The 19,165-nt window shown below is 48.0% G+C and overlaps 1 protein-coding gene across 9 annotated transcripts in view; it reads right to left on the bottom strand.

Moving 5' to 3' along the window:
• The window catches only part of LOC137430971 (calcium-binding and coiled-coil domain-containing protein 1-A), a 147,644-nt gene that overhangs the window by 39,180 nt on the left and 89,299 nt on the right, over positions 1-19,165 (bottom strand). For 7 of the 9 annotated variants that reach the window (XR_010985168.2, XM_068121781.2, XM_078781271.1 and 4 more), the window contains 4 exons: positions 14,122-14,277; positions 9,995-10,249; positions 1,168-1,293; positions 444-539 (listed from right to left, as the gene is read on the bottom strand). Coding sequence is in view for 8 of the 9 variants with exons in the window: in XM_068121781.2 (XP_067977882.2) it covers positions 444-539; positions 1,168-1,293; positions 9,995-10,249; positions 14,122-14,277 (633 nt within the window). In the remaining variant the exon portion in view is untranslated. The remainder of the gene's footprint in view (positions 1-443; positions 540-1,167; positions 1,294-9,994; positions 10,250-14,121; positions 14,278-19,165) is intronic. The other 2 variants (XM_068121780.2, XM_078781270.1) reach the window with 1 other exon arrangement.

The following is a 19,165-nucleotide window of genomic DNA, read 5'->3' as shown; positions in this document are numbered from 1 at the left end:
TTGGGCTAATACCCTGGTGTTGGGCTAGCGGCCAGGGTGCCAGCTTAGGATCCTAGGATCCTGGGTTCGAATCCCGGTCGATCGCGGAATTAACGCCAGGGGGGTTGACTCAGCCTGTCATCCTTCCGAGGTCGGCAAATTGAGCACCAATTAACTGGTAATTCCCTGTGTATTGCAAGAAGTGACTAACAGGTTTGGTGGCAGGAAGGGCATCCGGCCATAAAACATTGCTTCAAAAAGGGAAGAAAAAAAAGGCCAACCCCTGCTCTGCAGGGAAAAATGGCCTCTAAAGGTGGTTCACTGATTGAGAGGCAGTTCTTTTCTACCATTCCATTTTAAAGTGTTTGTGTGTTTTGCTAGAAAAGAAATCCTATTCATCCGTAACTTAAAAATGCAAGTGGAAGACTGCCAAGTCTGAAAAGTCATATCGGCGCTTTCCCAACCTCGTTGTCCTGCTGCAGCTGTTGCCTGTCGTTACTCATCACTGCAAGGGTTGCCTTCATTTCCCGGAATTCCCGCAGTTTCTCCGATAGCTGCACCTGAGCAGAGCCAAGAGAGAGGATTCAGTGTGAGGAATGAGATTAGAGTTCACCACGAGAATACGTCGGATGGGTGACAGCAACACCGGTGCGACAATCACCAAAAGACCCTGGCGCGTACCCGAGAGCTACCACTGGTTCATCTTTTACTCTTTTGTTGCGATTTATGATTGGTCGAGAATCTGTGATTAGCTCATTACGTCCGATGATGTGGCTGTGATGACGGAAACCTTCTCTTCATTAGCTCGCTCTCAACTCCTTATTCAACTAAACCTCATGGAAATTCAACAACAAAAGCAACAAATCGTAAAATATGATTTGGAGTAAAAGTATATTTTAACTTAACAAACCAATGTATAAGTAGAGTCCTCAACAAAAGTGTAAGAAGATATTAGAACAAAAGAATGTAACAAAAGCCAATGATGATATTTTAATGACAGTGTAGTGTTGTGTTAATTAGCTGCTTTAATATTTAAATTAAACATTCAGGAGATGCAGCAAATACACATGATGTTTGTTTCATGGCTTCTCATTTGGCTGTTTAACTCTTAACTCAATCGGCAGAGTTTGCACCACGAAACGACAAGACAGGGTTCAAACTTGGCAATGGAACAATCAAAATGCCAACCTTGGTACAATCCTCCTGCTGAGCAAGCCGCCGCTGTAGGCCCCCAGCCAGTCGCCGCTCTTCACGTAAACTCAAAAGCAACTTTTGCAGGTTTTCAGAGAGCGCGGTTACTTGATCGCTCTGTGACTGGCATTGCACACACCAGGTTCACATGATGAGGGCACATGTATCAGATCAACTCCAATCAATCAATCATCAAATAAACGTGAAGCTCGTTGGTGGAAAAGTACATCTCTTTTTTTTTTGTTTTTGTTTTTTGTTTTTTTTTTGGTTGTTTTTTTTGTTGTTTTTTTTGTATACAAGATCGAGGCTCGTGAAAGAGCGAACATTAATCACACAAAAAGACAAACCGACACATAAAACATATAACATCGGGAGCGGTAGACAAGATGGGGAGAGGGGGGGAAGGACACAAACACAACATTTGAGAGCAGGGACCGAGAGACATGGAGACATCGAGAGATCTGAGAGAGGGCGAGGGCTTTGGGGGGGGGGGGGGGAATGGGAAGGGGGCGGTGGGAGAGGTATAAAACATATGGACACTGCCAGGACTTCCAGGAAAGAAGTTGGAATTTCAAACAAGGTGGATCTGGGGTGAATTAGCGGGGGTAGAAAAGATCAAGGTTTTGGATGGGGGAAGATAAGAGATGGTGGTGAACAGCTGTTTTAAAGACCTGGAGGGAGGAGTGGGATTGAAGGGAGTGAGGGAGTTTGTTCCAGAGGCGGGAGAAAAGAGGAATGAAAGAGTGAAGGTGAGCAGAGAGCCGAGATTTCGGCAGTTTAACCATCAGAGGGTTGCTGGCAGATCTTGTGCGACCTGTAGGAATATTTGGGGGACAGAGCACAGAGAGAGCTGGGGGTGCAAGGCCGGAGAGGAGTCGGTAGAAAACAGAAAGACCACCTACCTACCTGCGGTGAGTGAGTGAAAGGCCCTCAGAGATAGCTTCATCGCGGGAGATTCCAATAATTCTGAAAGCTTTGGTTTCAACAGCGTGAAGCCGAGCTAGGTGTGAGGCAGGAGCACCGGCCCATAGGGGAGAACAGTATTCCATTGAGCTGCAGATGAAAGCCTTGTAGGTGGTGAGGAGCTCAGGTGTGCCGAGGAAGGACTTCGCACGACGGAGGATGCCCAGTCGGCGACTGGCTTTGGAGGCCAGCTTGGAAATGTGGTTTTCCCAAGAAAGATCATGGCAGATAGTGAGACCCAAAAGCTTGAGCGACAGAACTTCTTGGAGAGGATTGTTGAGAAAGTAGATGGGAGGGTTGTCCAGTCGATCTTTTCGGAGAGACATAGTAAGAGTGTGAGATTTGTCAGGATTGAAAGACATGTTCCACTTGTTTGACCAGTCTGTGATTTTGTCCAAGTCTTCAGAGAGTGAGGAGGCTGCAGACTGCCGATCTGAGGGATGAGGAATGGAGCGGCAGAGAGTGGAGTCATCTGGAAAGAGATAGAGAGGATTTTCAAGAGAGTCAGAGAGATCATTGATGGAGACCAGAAAAAGCACAGGGCCCAGAACACTGCCTTGGGGAACTCCAGCCTGAACAGGAAGAGGAGATGAGAGAAACCCATTCAGGGCCACACGTTGACGACGACTAGAGAGGAAGTCCGCCAGCCATGCGTGGAGATTTCCATGGATACCAAAGGAGGAGGGTTTGGTGAGCAGAGCGGGGTGCCAGACTGTGTCGAAGGCACGTGATATGTCGAGGGAGACAGCTCTAATTTCCTGTTTGGCATTGAGGACCTCCATCCATTGTTGAGACAGCAGAAGCAGCATGTCCAGAGTAGAGTGACCTGGTCTGAAACCAAATTGATGATTAGAGATCAAGCCATTGGAGAAGAGGAAAGATTTCATATCCGAAGCAATGATGGATTCCATGACTTTGCTGATAATTGGGAGAAGGCTGACTGGTCTGTAGTTGCTAGGATCTGTTTTTGCACCTTTTTTGTGCATAGCGGTGATGTTGGCTGATTTCCAAGCAGATGGCAGTTGACCTTGAGCAAAAGAGAGGGTGAAGAGAACAGAGAGAGGGTGAGATAGAGCGGCAGAGCAGGATTTTAGGACCCGTGGGCTGATGCCGTCGGGTCCAGTTGCAGAATCAGAGTCGAGGGTTGACAGAAACTTTTCCACCTTGTCAGGAGGAAAGGACACGGAGTCCAGGAGCAGCAGGGTACGACTGGGTATGGTGGGTACAGAGAGGGATGGGTTTGGGACACAAGATTTAGAGGCAAACACAGAGTTGAGGCATTCAGCTTTTTCACGTGCGGAGTCAGCTGTGTAGCCGTTTGAGGTAAGGGAGGGGATGGAGGGGGAACAAACACCAGAAACGGATTTGACCAGATGCCACCAGGATTTGGAAGAGGGAGACAGATAAGAGAGTTCGGTCTTGAGAACGGAAAGATATTGTTTCCTGGCTCGCCTGAGGGTGGACACACACTTGTTTCGGGCTTTGTGAAAGGAAATGAGATTTCCTTCCGTTGGATTTGCTTTCCAGGAGACGAAGGCAAGTTGTTTCTGGGCAACAGCCTCACCACAAGATTCCGTGTACTCTGGAGTCTAGATCAGGGGTTGGCAACCTTTTTGACATGGTGCCAGTTTGAAATGTTCTTGTTAATTCGTGTGCCATATCAACATTAAGTTTAACATTAAGTTTAATTATGACACCACATCAAAAAAATATTTCCAACAGACATGGAATTTTATTCCATCCATATAGGCTACATGCATAGCAACAACATTTTAAAGAAACATTTATCTCACATAATTAGGACATTGTAATGATCATTTTATCATTGTAAAATTTGTCCCCCATGAGGTGACAAATTATATGCACGGGCCCCATTTCAAAACACTGCTTTCAGGAACTCATTTACAACATATTGCATTGGGAACAAATGTCAAAAAGGGAGAATAAACTGTATCAAACAGAAATACTAGTACTATACAAGATTGCTGCCATCCTCATGAAAACATCCACATCTGAGTTGGAACAAGTACAAAAAGTTTTAATTAAAACAAAAGCTGCGTCGATGTTACACAATGCCTAGATGCAGCTGTGCCTATAACGTCGATGTTATAGGCACAGGACATTCCTATTGATTCGATTACTTGATGTTATTTTTGTGCAAAGTGAAAATATATCTCGGCAATTTCCCGTGTGTGGCGACGAATTTTTAATATATCTCGGCATTTTCCCGTCTGTTATTTCAAGTGGTGTATGACTGACCATGCCGCGATTTAAAAAATATATATCTCGGCAATTTCCCGTGTGTGGCGACACGTGAACGAAGCTGTGCTCCTCTCTCCACATTATTGTGACGACGTATAAATTAAATATTTCATCGTGACGATTGTCATCAAATGGACGAATTTTTAATATATCTCGGCATTTTCCCGTCTGTTATTTCGGGCGGTGTATGACTGACCATGCCGCGATTTAAACAAAATATATATATATCTCGGCATTTTCCCATCTCTTATTTCGGGCAGTGTATGACTGACCATGCCGCGATTAAAAAAAAAAAAATCTCAATGGACTTGAAGTTACAGGCCTTTGAGAATTCATTTCGTTCTATAAAGGGCAACTTTCATCGGATTTTCTTCCCATTTTTTTTCAACTGAGTCTAAAACTATGTTAGCGACTGTGAAAAATGAAATGATATATCGAATTTGATTTGAAATAAAACTGTGTGAGAGAGGAAGACACCACGGGCCTACAAAACAGGCCTCAAAGCTATGCGAGTTAATAAAATGGTGGATATTTGTTTATATGAAGGCTCTCCCAGAATGGGTGGAGCTATGGTTCCCAGAATGGGTGGAGCTTTGAGGTTTTGTCTTCTCTGCAAGAACAAGAAGAACAACAACAACAACAGCAGAGGGCACTCTATGACCAGCGTCTGCGACGCGGCTAAAAAAAGAGATGGACAAACAGCTACATATGCAAACCCATGTGTACCACAAATAAACAGATGCCTACCAGTCAGTGTGATCCCTGGCCCTGCTTTCCTTTGCTGAGCTCCATTATCTGGGGGTTGTAGTTAGTCACTTTAAGTTGCACACATGCTTCGGAGTGGTCGGTTGTCAAACGACTGCGGGAGGGGCTGAGCACGTTCTTCATGTGTGAGAATATCTGCTCACAGAGGTACGTTGACCCGAAGACTGACGGCAAAGCCAGTGCAACGTTCCGGAGACAGCTGAACTTCTTCGGCACGGATGTCCAGCAGGTGAAGATGCAGGTTCCGTGATCTTGCGCTGCCGTGGTTTCTAGTCGTTTCTGTAGCTCTGCAAACTTAGTCACCCACAGTGTTGAACTCTTCAGCTCAATCAGCTGCATTTCCATGTCCTGTGTATCCAACCAGTCTATCAGAGATAAATCCAATTCGTGTCCATCAAAGCTGTCTGGCTTGATCAAGAAAGAGAACATGGGTCCATACTTCTGAAAGTCCCCAAATCGTGTTGTGAACTCCGACTCAAACTCACTCAGGTATCTGCATATTTCAGCAGTGCTGATGTTGTGCTGCGAGGACAGCTCCCTTACGTGTCTGAAATAGCGGAAAGTGGAGGTAGCAACATCGCTTGAAAAGATTGCTAGCTTGCCGACAAAATCGTCCATGTGTCGAACATGTCCAAAACAATTTGCCCTGCACCTTGCAGTCGGAGATTGAGCTCGTTGAGGTATCCCGTAATATCCGTGAGAAACATAAGTTTCACAACCCACTTCTTGTCCTCGAGTTCTGGGTAGTTTTGGCCCTTTTCAGGCAGGAAGGCCTTGATGGCATCAAAGCAGCTGACAAACCGCTCCAAAACTTTTCCGCAGCTTAGCCAGCTAACCGCTGAGTGGAGAGGGATATCTTTGTATGTGCAGTTCATTTCCTCGAGCAGGGACTGGAACTGTCGGTGTGTCAGAGCAGATCGCTTAACTATGAAGTTAATAACCTTTACTACCGTAGCCATAACCTCATTAAGATCTGAAATTGACGTCTGTGCACAGAGGTTTTATTGGTGTATTATGCAGTGGAGTTTCATGATGGGGTGACCGACGTTTTCCTCAATTAATCCGACAGCTCCCGTCTGTTTCCCGACCATGGCGGGGGCGCCATCTGTTGTCACTGCAAAAATCTTCCTGATGTCAATCCCTCGCTCCTCAAAATGTTCCATAAACACCTTGGCTATGTCCTCACCTTTTGTTGTGTCCGACATTGGCTTTAAGCAGCAGAGTTCCTCTCTTGCAGTCAAATCACAGTATCTTGCCATGACTATCAAACGTGGTATGTCATTCATGTCCACGCTCTCGTCAAGTGCAATGCTAAATACCACAGCATCTTTTAACCCAGCTATTTGCTGCGCTCTGACATTTTCTGCCATTTCTTCGATGCGTCGCTCAACACTTCTAGCTGACATGGGAATATCATTCATTCTTGATTTGATTATCTCTTTGTTTGGTAAACCTTCAAACAGAACCTCTGAGCTACAGAGAAAAGCCTCTTTAATATATTCACCATCAGTGAATGGCTTTCCGCATTTCGCAATGCAATGAGCAATGCGATATCTTGCTTCAGTCGCATGGTTTTTAGCAGTGGCAAAGATTTTGAGGGTGTTGGCTTGCTTCCCATACCTGGACACGGCACGTTTGATGGATTCTGCCTTGTCTGCCTGATCTTTGAAAGTTTTCTCGTGCTTTCTCTCAAAATGGCGCTCAACACTCGACGTTCGACAAACAACATTTTCAAAACATAAAGTACACACAGCATGGTCCTTCTGAAAAACAAAACCCCACTCTTCTGTCCATGGGGTCTGGAATGCCCGAACCTTTACTTCAGCTTTCTTAGCTAGCGGGGTTGCCATTATCTACCGAACCTGAACCGCTTCACTGCAATTCCTGTGGGAAATGTGAGCGGGAGGCCATACCGTCAATCAAACTAATTAAGTCAGGCCCCGCAACAGCCAATGGCTGTTCAAGAGGTGATTTGGCATGCAGCTGAGAGGGCACTGCTTTCGCCAGTGTGCCAATGATTATGCTGCCGCGTGCCAAAGGTGGCACGCGTGCCTAAGGTTGCTGACCCCTGGTCTAGATAAATCATTCAATCAACACACACAACAAACTACTGATTGGGATACAGTGGGTTATTGGGATGCAGAAGGTGGCAGTGTGGAACGTGTTACAGTGTGCAGTGAGATGCAGCAGGTTGCAGCATGCAGAAGGCTGCAGCATGTAGCAGGTTGCATTGTAAAGTAGGTTGCAGTATACAGTACGTCACAGCATACAGTACGTCACAGCATACAGTATGCCGCTGCATACAGTACGTCATGGCGTACAGTATGCCGCTGCATACAGTACGTCGCAGCATGCAGAGGGTTGCATTGGGCAGCAAGTTACAGCATGTAGCAGGTTGCAATGTAAAGTAGGTTGCAGTATACAGTACGTCACAGCATACAGTACATTGCAGCATACAGTACATCGCAGCATACAGTATGTCGCAGCGTACAGCTCTTCGTAGCGTACAGTACGTCGCAGCGTACAGTCCGTCGCAGCATACAGTCCGTCGCAGCATACAGTCCGTCGCAGCATACAGTCCGTCGCAGCATACTGCACGCCGCAGCATAGTGTACATCACAGCATCATACAGTACGTCATACAGTATGGCATACAGCACGTCGCAGCATACTGTACATCACAGCATCAAACAGTACGTCATACAGTACAGCATACTGCACGTCACAGCATACAGTACGTCGCAGCATACAGCACGTCGCAGCATAACGCACGTCGCAGCATAACGCACGTCGCAGCATAACGCACGTCGCAGCATACCGCACGTCGCAGCATACCGCACGTCGCAGCATACCGCACGTCGCAGCATACCGCACGTCGCAGCATACCGCACGTCGCAGCATACCGCACGTCGCAGCATACCGCACGTCGCAGCATACCGCACGTCGCAGCATACCGCACGTCGCAGCATACCGCACGTCGCAGCATACCGCACGTCGCAGCATACCGCACGTCGCAGCATACCGCACGTCGCAGCATACCGCACGTCGCAGCATACCGCACGTCGCAGCATACCGCACGTCGCAGCATACCGCACGTCGCAGCATACCGCACGTCGCAGCATACCGCACGTCGCAGCATACCGCACGTCGCAGCATACCGCACGTCGCAGCATACCGCACGTCGCAGCATACCGCACGTCGCAGCATACCGCACGTCGCAGCATACCGCACGTTGCAGCGTACAGTACATCGCAGCATACAGTATGTCGCAGCATACAGTACGTCGCAGCATAGTCTGTCGCGGCATACAGTACATCGCAGCATACACTACGTCACCGCATGCAGTGCATCTCGGCATACAGTACATCACAGCGTACAGTATACCACGTCATACTGTACACCACAGAATACAGTATGTCGCAGCATACAGTACACCTCAGCATACAGTATGCCGCAGCATACAGTATGTCTCAGCATACAGTATGTCACTTCATACAGTACGTCACTTCATACAGTACATCGCATCATACAGTATGTCACATCATACAGTACGTCACAGCATACAGTATGTCACAGCATACAGTATGCCGCAGCATACAGTACGTCGCAGCATACAGTACGTTGGTGTACAGTATGCTGCGGCATGCCGTATGGCACAGCAGCCAGTACGGCGCAGCATACAGTATGTCGCAGCATACAGTATGTCGCAGCATACAGTATGTCGCATCATACAGTACGTCGCATCATACAGTACGCCGCATCATACAGCACACCGCAGCATACAGTACCTTACAGCATGCAGTATGTTGCAGCATACAGTATGTTGCAGCATACAGTATGTTGCAGCATACAGTATGTTGCAGCATACAGTGCCCTGCGGCATACAATACGTTACAGCATGCAGTACATTGCAGCATACAGTATGTCACAGCATACAGTATGTCACAGCATACAGTACGTCACAGTATACAGTACGTCACAGCATGCAGTACGTCGCATCATGCAGTACGTCGCATCATACAGTACATCACATCATACAGTCCATCGCAGCATACAGTACGTTGCAGCATGCAGTAACTTACAGCATGCAGTATGTTGCAGCATTCAGTATATTGCAGCATACAGTATGTTGCAGCATACAGTACCCTACGGCATACAATACGTTACAGCATACAGTACATTGCAGCATACAGTACGTCACAGCATACAGTATGTCACAGCATACAGTGCGTCACAGCATACAGTACGTCGCAGCGTACAGTCCTTCACAGCGTACAGTACGTCACAGCATCCAGTGCGTCACAGCATACAGTGCATCACAGCATACAGTACGTCGCAGAATGCAGTACGTTGCAGCATGCAGTAACTTACAGCATGCAGTACGCCACATCATACAGTACACCGCAGCATACAGTATGTTGCAGCATACGATACAGTCCCCTGCAGCATACAATACGTTACAGCATACAGTACATCACAGCATACAGTCTGTCACAGCATACAGTACATCACAGCATCCAGTACATCGCAGCATACAGTGCATCGCATCATACAGTGCATTGCAGCATACAGTATATTGCAGCATACAGCTGGGGCTTGTGACCTTATTATTTGAGCTTCCACAGGAACAGATTAATGAAAGCATACACCATGTTCAAAGTAGAAGCAGTATCGTTGTATCAGATGCCACTATTATTGTTATTTCGTGTTCATTATAGGCAGTAAAAGTACCATTTTTAATTGTACCATTTTTAAACACCATAGGGCATAGATAATACAAGTATTACCCTCATAAAATGGAGAGCTCACAAGGTTGAGCCAGGACCCCATCCTACCTTGGCTTGCTGCACAAAGCGTTCTCTCTCCAGTTCCCAGGCAGTGAGGGAGTCCTCGGCAGCGTGCTGCGAGCTTATAATCCTGCTCCGCAAGCAATCACAATTGATACGCTGCCGATGCAGTTCAGCCGCGGTTGTGTCTCGAGTGTTGGCAGCACGACGCAACTCCTCACTCAGGAGCTTGAGGCGTTGAGCATCGCCTGCATGTTCGTCCTCAACAAGGCGCAGTTTTTCACGCACATGGGCCAGTTCCTCCTACCCAGCACAAAACGCAGAACATTTTCAAGTAAACTTGCAATTATTTGTTTTCTTGTATTTTATATACGTGTCGAGGCTCATGGAAAAGCAGAACACCAGGAAGCAAAAGGTCAACATAAAATGGGGTGAAGACAGGAGGACAAATGTACCACACCATGAGGAGGAGCGTTTCTCAAGATTGGCAGCTAGGGTCGGTAGGTGTAGTAAAGTTCAGGAGATACAAAAAGAGAAGGAAACAAGATGAGTCAGATGGCAGGATACTTGAACGCCTGCAGAGAAGAGGATGAGAGAAGACTATTCCACATGCCAAGGAGAAGAATTCATGAATATAAGTCACGTTGAACTGCCACGAGAGAAGGGTGACAAGTTCAGCATTCTGGTCGGGCACATACAATCTGAAAGAACAGGGAATGGGCAGAGAGGTGAGAAGATTGGAGGAGCCAGGCCAGAAAAGCTGGTAAAAGCATACAAAGTCACCAACCTGCCTGCAATGAACAAGAATCAGACAATGGGATTCAACCTCCTATTACAAGTTACCAATGACAGAGAAACCAAGGAATCCATGCCCTCAAAAGGGGAAAAATGAGCTGTAACACCAGTCTAAAGGAAGCAACCACACACCATAACAGTTTTGGATAAGGTATTGTACACCATTATAAGTTGAGGATGCAAGGAAGAGTTGACCTTCCGGATAATTCCGAGGAGGATAGCTTGGAAACAATATCTGCCCAAGACAGGTTATAGTTGAAGATAAGGCCCAGGAAATCCAGAATATACCTCTCCCTGAAGCTGACAACAGAAGTAAATTAGCGAATTAGCCAGTCAGTCCTTATGGAGGGATAAAATGACTATATGTCATTGTGGGGATTCTCTGCATACATACAGGGCCTCCAGAAAGTATTCACACCCTTTGACTTTTTTCACATTTTCTTGTGTTACAGCCTGAATTTAAAATGGATGTATTGAGATTTTATTGTCACTGATCTACACATAATACCCTGTAATGTCAACGTGGAAATGTGTTTCTTTTGGGGGTTTTTTGCAAAATAATTAAAAATGAAAAGCTGAAATGTATTGAGCCAAAAAGTATTCAACCCCTTTGCGATGACACTCCAAAATGAGCTCAGGTGCATCCAATTTGCTTTAATCATCCTTGAGATGTCTCTACAACTTGATTGGAGTGCATCTGTGGCCAATTCAATTGATTGGACATGATTTAGAAAGAAACACACCTTTCTATGTAAGATCCCACAGTTCACAGTGCATGTCAGAGCAGAAACTCTACCATGAAGTCCAAGGAACTGTCCGTAGAACTCCGAGATTGAATTGTGAGGAGGAATAGATCTGAGGAAGGGTATAAAACAATTTATAGTGTTGAAAGTTCCCAAGAGCACAGTGAGCTCCATTATTAGGAAATGGAAAGAATATGGAACTGCCCAGACTATTCCTAGAGCTGGCCGTCTGACTAAACTGAGCGACCGGGCAAGAAGGACCTTGATCAGGGATGTGACCAAGAACCTATTGATCACTCTGACAAAACGAGAGTTCCTTGGCTGAGATTGGAGAAACTGCCGGAAGGACAACAGGTCTTTTGCACTCTGAAGCAGGTTCTCCTCAAGGATTTACCTGTACTTGGCTCCATTCATTGTTCTCTCTATCCTTACAAGTTTCCCAGTCCCTGCCGCCGAAAAGCATGGAATGGAATACTGTTCTCCCCTATGGGCCGGTGCTCCTGCCTCACACCTAGCTCGGCTTCACGCTGTTGAAACCAAAGCTTTCAGAATTATTGGAATCTCCCGCGATGAAGCTATCTCTGAGGGCCTTTCACTCACTCACCGCAGGCAGGCAGGTAGGTGGTCTTTCTGTCTTCTACCGACTCCTCTCCGGCCTTGCACCCCCAGCTCTCTCTGTGCTCTGTCCCCCAAATATTCCTACAGGTCGCACAAGATCTGCCAGCAACCCTCTGATGGTTAAACTGCCGAAATCTCGGCTCTCTGCTCACCTTCACTCTTTCATTCCTCTTTTCTCCCGCCTCTGGAACAAACTCCCTCACTCCCTTCAATCCCACTCCTCCCTCCAGGTCTTTAAAACAGCTGTTCACCACCATCTCTTATCTTCCCCCATCCAAAACCTTGATCTTTTCTACCCCCGCTAATTCACCCCAGATCCACCTTGTTTGAAATTCCAACTTCTTTCCTGGAAGTCCTGGCAGTGTCCATATGTTTTATACCTCTCCCACCGCCCCCTTCCCACGCCCCCCCCCCCCCCCCCAAGCCCTCGCCCTCTCTCAGATCTCTCGATGTCTCCATGTCTCTCGGTCACTGCTCTCAAATGTTGTGTTTGTGTCCTTCCCCCTCTCTCCCCATCTTGTCTACCGCTCCCTATGTTATATGTTTTATGTGTCGGTTTGTCTTTCTGTGTGATTAATGTTCGCTCTTTCACGAGCCTCGACCTTGTATACAAAAAAAAAAAAAAAAAAAAAAAAAAAAAACAGACTCTGCAGCACATCACAAATCTAGGCTTCATGTGGGAGTGGCCAGACGGAAGCTACTCCTGAGAAAATGGCACATTACAGCATACCTGGAGTTTGCAAAAACGTACATGAAAGACTGAGAACATGCAGCAAAATATTCTTGGGTCTGGTGAGATGAAAATTTAACTCTTGGGCCTGAATGAAAAGCGCTACATCTGGTGGAAACCGAGGACAGCTCATCACCCATGTAACATCATCCCTACCGTGAAGCATGGTGGCGTCGCCATCATGCTATGGAGATGCTTTTCGGCGGCAGGGACTGGGAAACTTGTAAGGATAGAGAGAACAATGAATGGAGCCAAGTACAGGTAAATCCTTGAGGAGAACCTGCTTCAGAGTGCAAAAGACCTTAGACTGTGACGAAGATTTACGTTCCAACAGGACAATGACTCCAAGCATTCAGCAAAAGCAACACTGGAATGGCTTCAAAACAAGAACGTGAAAGTCCTTGAGTGGCTCAGCTAAAGCCCAGATTGGAATCCCATTGAGAATCTGTGGAAAGACTTGAAGATTGCTGTTCACCGACGCTCCCCATCCAACTTGACAGAGCTTGAGCAAATCTGCAAGGAAGAATGGGAGAAACTCCCCAAATTCAGATGTACAATGCTGATAGACATTCCCAAGAAGACTTTGTTGCAGCCAAAGATGCTTGTATGCAGATGCAATACTTCTGTATTTTTAATTTTGTATTATTTTGTTAAAAGAAAAAATTCCACTGGCATTATGGTGTATTATGTGTAGATCAGTGTCAAAAAAACTCTATTCAATCCATTTAAAATTCAGGCTTTAACACAACAAAATGTGAAAAAGTCATTGAGTGTGAATACTTACCAAAGGCCCTGTTCAAATTAGATGATCAAATTATTCTCAAGGCAACGAGTTGTCGGCGTGAATTACCTGGCCAAGTGACTGTGAAGTTATCTTCAAAATGACAATGGATTTTTCAGTGATGGAGATAGATCATAAATGCAGATCAAGAACAGGATTGGTCCAAGAACAATACCTTGAGGGATGCCGACCTCTGGAGCCAAAACGTAGGAGAGAATGGCATCCAAATAAACTCCACTGTTAGTGAATGTGCAGAACATCCTACAGCCAGTCCCATAGGGGACCCGACTCTAAATACCAATAGATCACTGAAATGCTACAAGCCTTTGGAGCTTGAGTTTGTCTGGCTTTTGTTGATTTAAAATCAGTACCTTAACGTTAGAATGCTAAATCCAATGAGTATTTTTGATGTAAGGGTGGGTGGGATGGGTCGTGAGAGGATTTCCAGTATGATACAGTTGATGTCCTGGGTTGGGCGTTTGGCATTATATTCTCACAATCGACTCACCTTCTCACAAAGCACTTCCTGCAACTGCTTCCTGCAGAGCTTCAGCTGGTCCTGATAGCATTGCCCTTGGCCCTGTTTCTCGGCTAGTTGTTCGTGAAGCGCCACCAGCTCCCGGGCCAGTTCCTGCTCGTCCAGCTCTCGTATCCGTAGATGTTCCTTTTTCGGGGATCGAGGGGCATATTCGAATAGAGTGTCACAATTATCCTTTACGAGTGTCTGTTAGGTAGAGTGCGATGTTTATGCTCAAAAGTCTTTGATTAGATACTGGATGAATTGTTTATTCGATACGATTGTGTAATGTTTGTTGGGTGACTATTTTATTCAAAAAGTAGAGTAATGTGAAATGGTCACAAGTTATAATGTTATGGTTATTAGGCTTTCAACTGAATGGAAATAAATGTGAGAGAACGGAACATTTTGGGTTACTTCCGGACACTAAATCATCAACCATTTGTGATCAGTTTGTGGAGAGAGGGACTTTTGTGAATCTTCTCTCTCTGAGCACAGTATATCTCTCCAAGAGTACGAAAATACAAGGTAACCCTAACTGACCCCAATAGCATAGGATAAATAAACACCCAATCATGTGTACAAAATGATACACTGAAACGATACTACAGAGCGAAGTCATAAGCTTTTAAAAGCCATACCTTTTCTTCTCGAGCATTTTCAGAACTACCAAGACTAATAAGACGCCAGAATACATCGCTAAAGTACCAAGTTGGGAGATAACCAAACCGCAGAATTGTCCTTCTTTCTTCAGCCAGCCTAGTACAACAACGGCTGATGCTATTACAATGATTCTAACGGGAGGAAGCAACATTGTCTCTGACGCATTGCACTCATACCAAAACAAAAATAAAACTTTGATGAAACACAAAAAACAAACAAATAAACAACAAGCCGTTAAATTCCATTCACGCATGCGCAGACTGAGAAACCTTGCCATAATGATCTCTGCTGTGGATTGAAAGTGTAGTGAAATCGTATTCGTACTGAACCCGGGGTGATGCTCGCTGCTCGTTGTCACCGCTATTGTCACCGCTAGGGGCGTGACTATAAGACCCGCTGCTGCGACGGTGCTCCGAGACTTCTCCCTTGTGACATGTTACATCGGTAGCCTCGCTAACGGTACGCCTGTATAGAATATCTAGCTTGCTTGCATTGAATGATATGAATGGACCCATGAGATGTCGCATCGTATACTTATTGTGTATTTCTACTTTACAGGAATGATGTGATGATCTAAATGCAATTAAACCAACCATTGGACTAAAGTTGTGTGGACCTGATTGGTTTACCACAACACTTAATTGCATTTAAGATCCATGGCTGGCAACAAGACGCTGACGGTGTCCATCTTCAGCGCCGACCCTCAAGCCGCGGATGGAGGCTTGCAGCTGAAGCACTGGCTCCGACAACTGCAGAATCTTTTTGATGAGCCTGAGACTGCACCGACGGCTGCCGCGAAGCTAGCCACTCTCCACGCAAAAATCGACTACCGGGTGTACAACGCTATCGCTCAATGCGCGACGTACGACCTCTCCATCGCCGAGCTTAAACGGCTATACATAAAGGAAAAGAGCCCGGTGTACGCACGCTATTTGTTGCAAACGCGACGTCAGCAACCCAACGAGGCGATGGATCACTATGCCCAAGAGCTCCGGCAGCTTTTGCTGGACAGCGTCAGGGAGCCACGGACTCCCGCGCAGGCTCAGGATGATCGTCTTTTAGATGCCTTCATTGCTGGGGTCTCCTCCCAGGAACTAAGGCTCAAACTCTTGGAGAAGACCGACCTGACCTTCGCTACGGCACTCGAACAAGCGACAGTATACACCGAAGCGCGGATGCAATCGCACACCTACGACCGCACGCGCCTTTTGGCGGGCACCACACTACACGCCCGGCCGGAAAGTGCTACCGCCGAGGACGCGGATCCGCTCGCTGAACCCCGGGATGCTCCGGAGGATGACCCAGCCCTGACGGCTGCCGTTATGACCAGCAGACCCAAGGCCTTGCGCGGGGCCGCATGCTTTTTCTGTGGAGGGCCTCGTCATGCCCGGGTCGTGTGTCCGGCACGTGACGCTATATGCCATTTGTGCTCGCTAAAGGGACATTTCGCGAAAGTGTGCAGGAAAACGGCACGCGGCTCGCGGCACGTTGACTCGCGCAGTCGCGGACGCGCGGGCGCAGCGACCTTGAATGGGCTCATAGCGGAGCCCGCCAGCCAAGCCCGACACCCGGCGCCTTACCCGACTTCGAAGGGGAGGGCCCCTCTCTGCTGCCCCCTGGGCGCTCAGACGTCCTTGGCGGGCGTCACCGGACAGCCACCACCGTCTCCTTCTCCATCGGGCACAAAGGCCGTGTCCTTGGCCAAACTCCGGGCCACGCAAGGGGCTTTCAAACCTCGCCAAGCCCCTCGTACTCCTCGAGTCGTCCAGGAGCTAACAGCGGCCCACGCCCCGACAAAGGAGTTAAGGGAGCTTTCAAATACAACGGAGGCCTTTTGTCAAAGCGGCCAAAAATGTCAAAAGGCGATTTCGAATACTACGGAAGCCTTTTGTCAAAGCGGCCATAAATGTCAAAAGGCGATTTCGAATACTACGGAAGCCTTTTCCTGCCAAAAATGTCAAAAGGCGATTTCGGATACTACGGAAGCCTTTTTCTGCCAAAAATGTCAAAAGGCGATGTCAAATACTACGGAGGCCTTTTCTCGTCAGAATTGTCAGCTTTTGAATCGCGAAACACTGGAATGCTGGGGAAAGCCCTCTGATGACGATAATGGATTCCCCATGGTCAACGCAGACTCCGGCCACGACCGCAAAACTGCTGCTGGCGTAGGATCCACCCGCGAGGCTGGTCCGACCCATTCGGGGGGCTCAGTCCCGCTCCCAGCAGCCTCGTCTGGCCTGGCTCAAGCCCTTATTCCCCTTATGGTTGAAGGCCATTGTGTTCGGGCCTTGGTGGATACAGGATCTACGGATAGTTTTATCGACCAGCGACTTGTGCTCAGGCATGGATGGCGGATCTGGCGGTCTACGAGACGGATCTTCATGGCTTCCCAGGGGCTTCGGCTCAGCACGAAGGGGGAATGCCGATTAAAACTCGTGCTAAAGGGACGGGTTTTCCCTGATGTACACCTTATGGTTTTACCCGCATTATGTGCTGATATTCTGTTAGGACACGATTTTCTTAAGCTGCATGGACGTCTGGTAATGGAGTTTGGTGGGCCTGACACTCTTGTTGTGGGGGCGGACGACGCGCTAGCGGTGTGCGCCCTAGCGCAAATGGACGTCCAGCCGCTTTCGCTGTTCCCCAATCTAACTTCCGACTGCACCCCTGTCGCGGTAAAATCACGACGCTACTCTCGCGCTGACATGCAATTCATTGCGGACGAAACGGCTCAGCTCTTGAAAGACGGCATCATAGAGCCTAGTAGGTCGCCGTGGCGCGCCCAGGTCTTGGTGGTGCGCAGCGAGGCCCATCGCAGACGCATGGTAATCGACTATTCCCAAACGATTAACCGCTTTACACAGCTGGATGCCTACCCCCTTCCGGGGATGGACGCGCTAGTGCAACAGGTGTCCCAGTATTCGGTCTATAGCACTCTCGATCTCCGTAGTGCGTACCACCAGATCCCTATCTCTAGGGCGGATCGTATCTATACCGCTTTCGAGTCGGGGCAGCGGTTGTACCAATTTACGCGATTGCCTTTTGGGGTAACGAACGGGGTCGCTTGTTTCCAGAGAGCCATGGATGACCTCGTTGCGCGGGAGCACTTAACCGATGTTTTCGTCTACCTCGATAATCTTACGATTTGTGGATATGACCAAGGGCACCATGATGCTAATCTGAAGCGCTTCCTTGAGGTCGCGCAGCGGTATCACTTAACTATGAACGAGGATAAGTGCCGATACTCCCTACGCACGATAGATCTTCTGCGGTACACCGTGACCCATGGCTCTGTCGCTCCGGATAAGGAGCGTCTGCGACCTTTGCTCGACATGGCCCCTCCCTGCGATCGGGCGTCCCTGAAGCGCGCCCTTGGGCTGTTCGCCCATTACTCCCAATGGGTGCAAAGTTTCTCCGTGAAACTTCGCCCCCTTGTGGCCTGCGACACCTTTCCCCTGAGTTCGGCCGCATTGACGGCCTTTGAAGGCCTTAAGACCGACATCGCCCGAGCCGCCGTGGCGACCATCGACGAGAGCGGCTCGTTCGTCCTCGAAAGTGACGCCTCGGATCAGGCCATCGCGGCGACCCTCTCCCAAGGGGGGCGTCCCGTGGCTTTCTTTTCACGGACTCTTACCACCGCTGAGCGGAGGCACTCGTCCGTTGAAAAGGAAGCGTATGCGATCGTCGAGTCTATTCGGCGATGGCGCCCGTACCTACTCGGGCGGAGCTTCCAAATCATCACGGACCAGTAAAGCGTTGCGTTCATGTACGACACCTTACACGCCCAGCGCATTAAGAACGAGAAAATCACTCGCTGGTGTATCGAACTCGCCGACTTCTGTTACACCATCAAATATCGCCCGGGGAAGGATAACCAGGCCGCCGATGCTTTATCACGACCGGCTACATGTGCTGGTATCACCTCTTTGGAGGGCCTACGGGTGCTACATGCCACTGCGGGCCATCCCGGCGTAACGCGTTTCGCTCATTTCGTGCGGAGTGGGAATCTCCTTTACTCGATTGACGATATCCGCCGTATCTGTCGCGACTGCGCTATCTGCGCGGAAATCAAACCACGTTTCTATAACCCTCCCATGGGGACTCTGGTGAAGGCTACACGCCCGTGGGAACGCTTGGCGATGGATTTCAAGGGCCCATTGCCGGTGTCGAGCGGCTCTCGCTATCTGCTCACTATCGTTGATGAGTACTCGCGATTCCCCTTTGCTTATACGTGCGCGGACATGACTGCTGCCACGGTGATGCGATGCTTACAGAACTTGTTCTCAATGTTCGGTTACCCGGCCTATGTCCATACCGACCGGGGTGCGGTCTTCTTGTCTCAGGAGGTGCGCGGCTATCTGCTCCAAAATAA

Source organism: Myxine glutinosa, chromosome 7 (assembly GCF_964187855.1).
Source record: "Myxine glutinosa chromosome 7, kmMyxGlut1.1, whole genome shotgun sequence".
NCBI classification, from domain to species: Eukaryota; Metazoa; Chordata; class Myxini; order Myxiniformes; family Myxinidae; genus Myxine; species Myxine glutinosa.
Note: the sequence above shows the minus strand (reverse complement) of the source record. Positions and strands in the feature narration are given on the sequence as shown.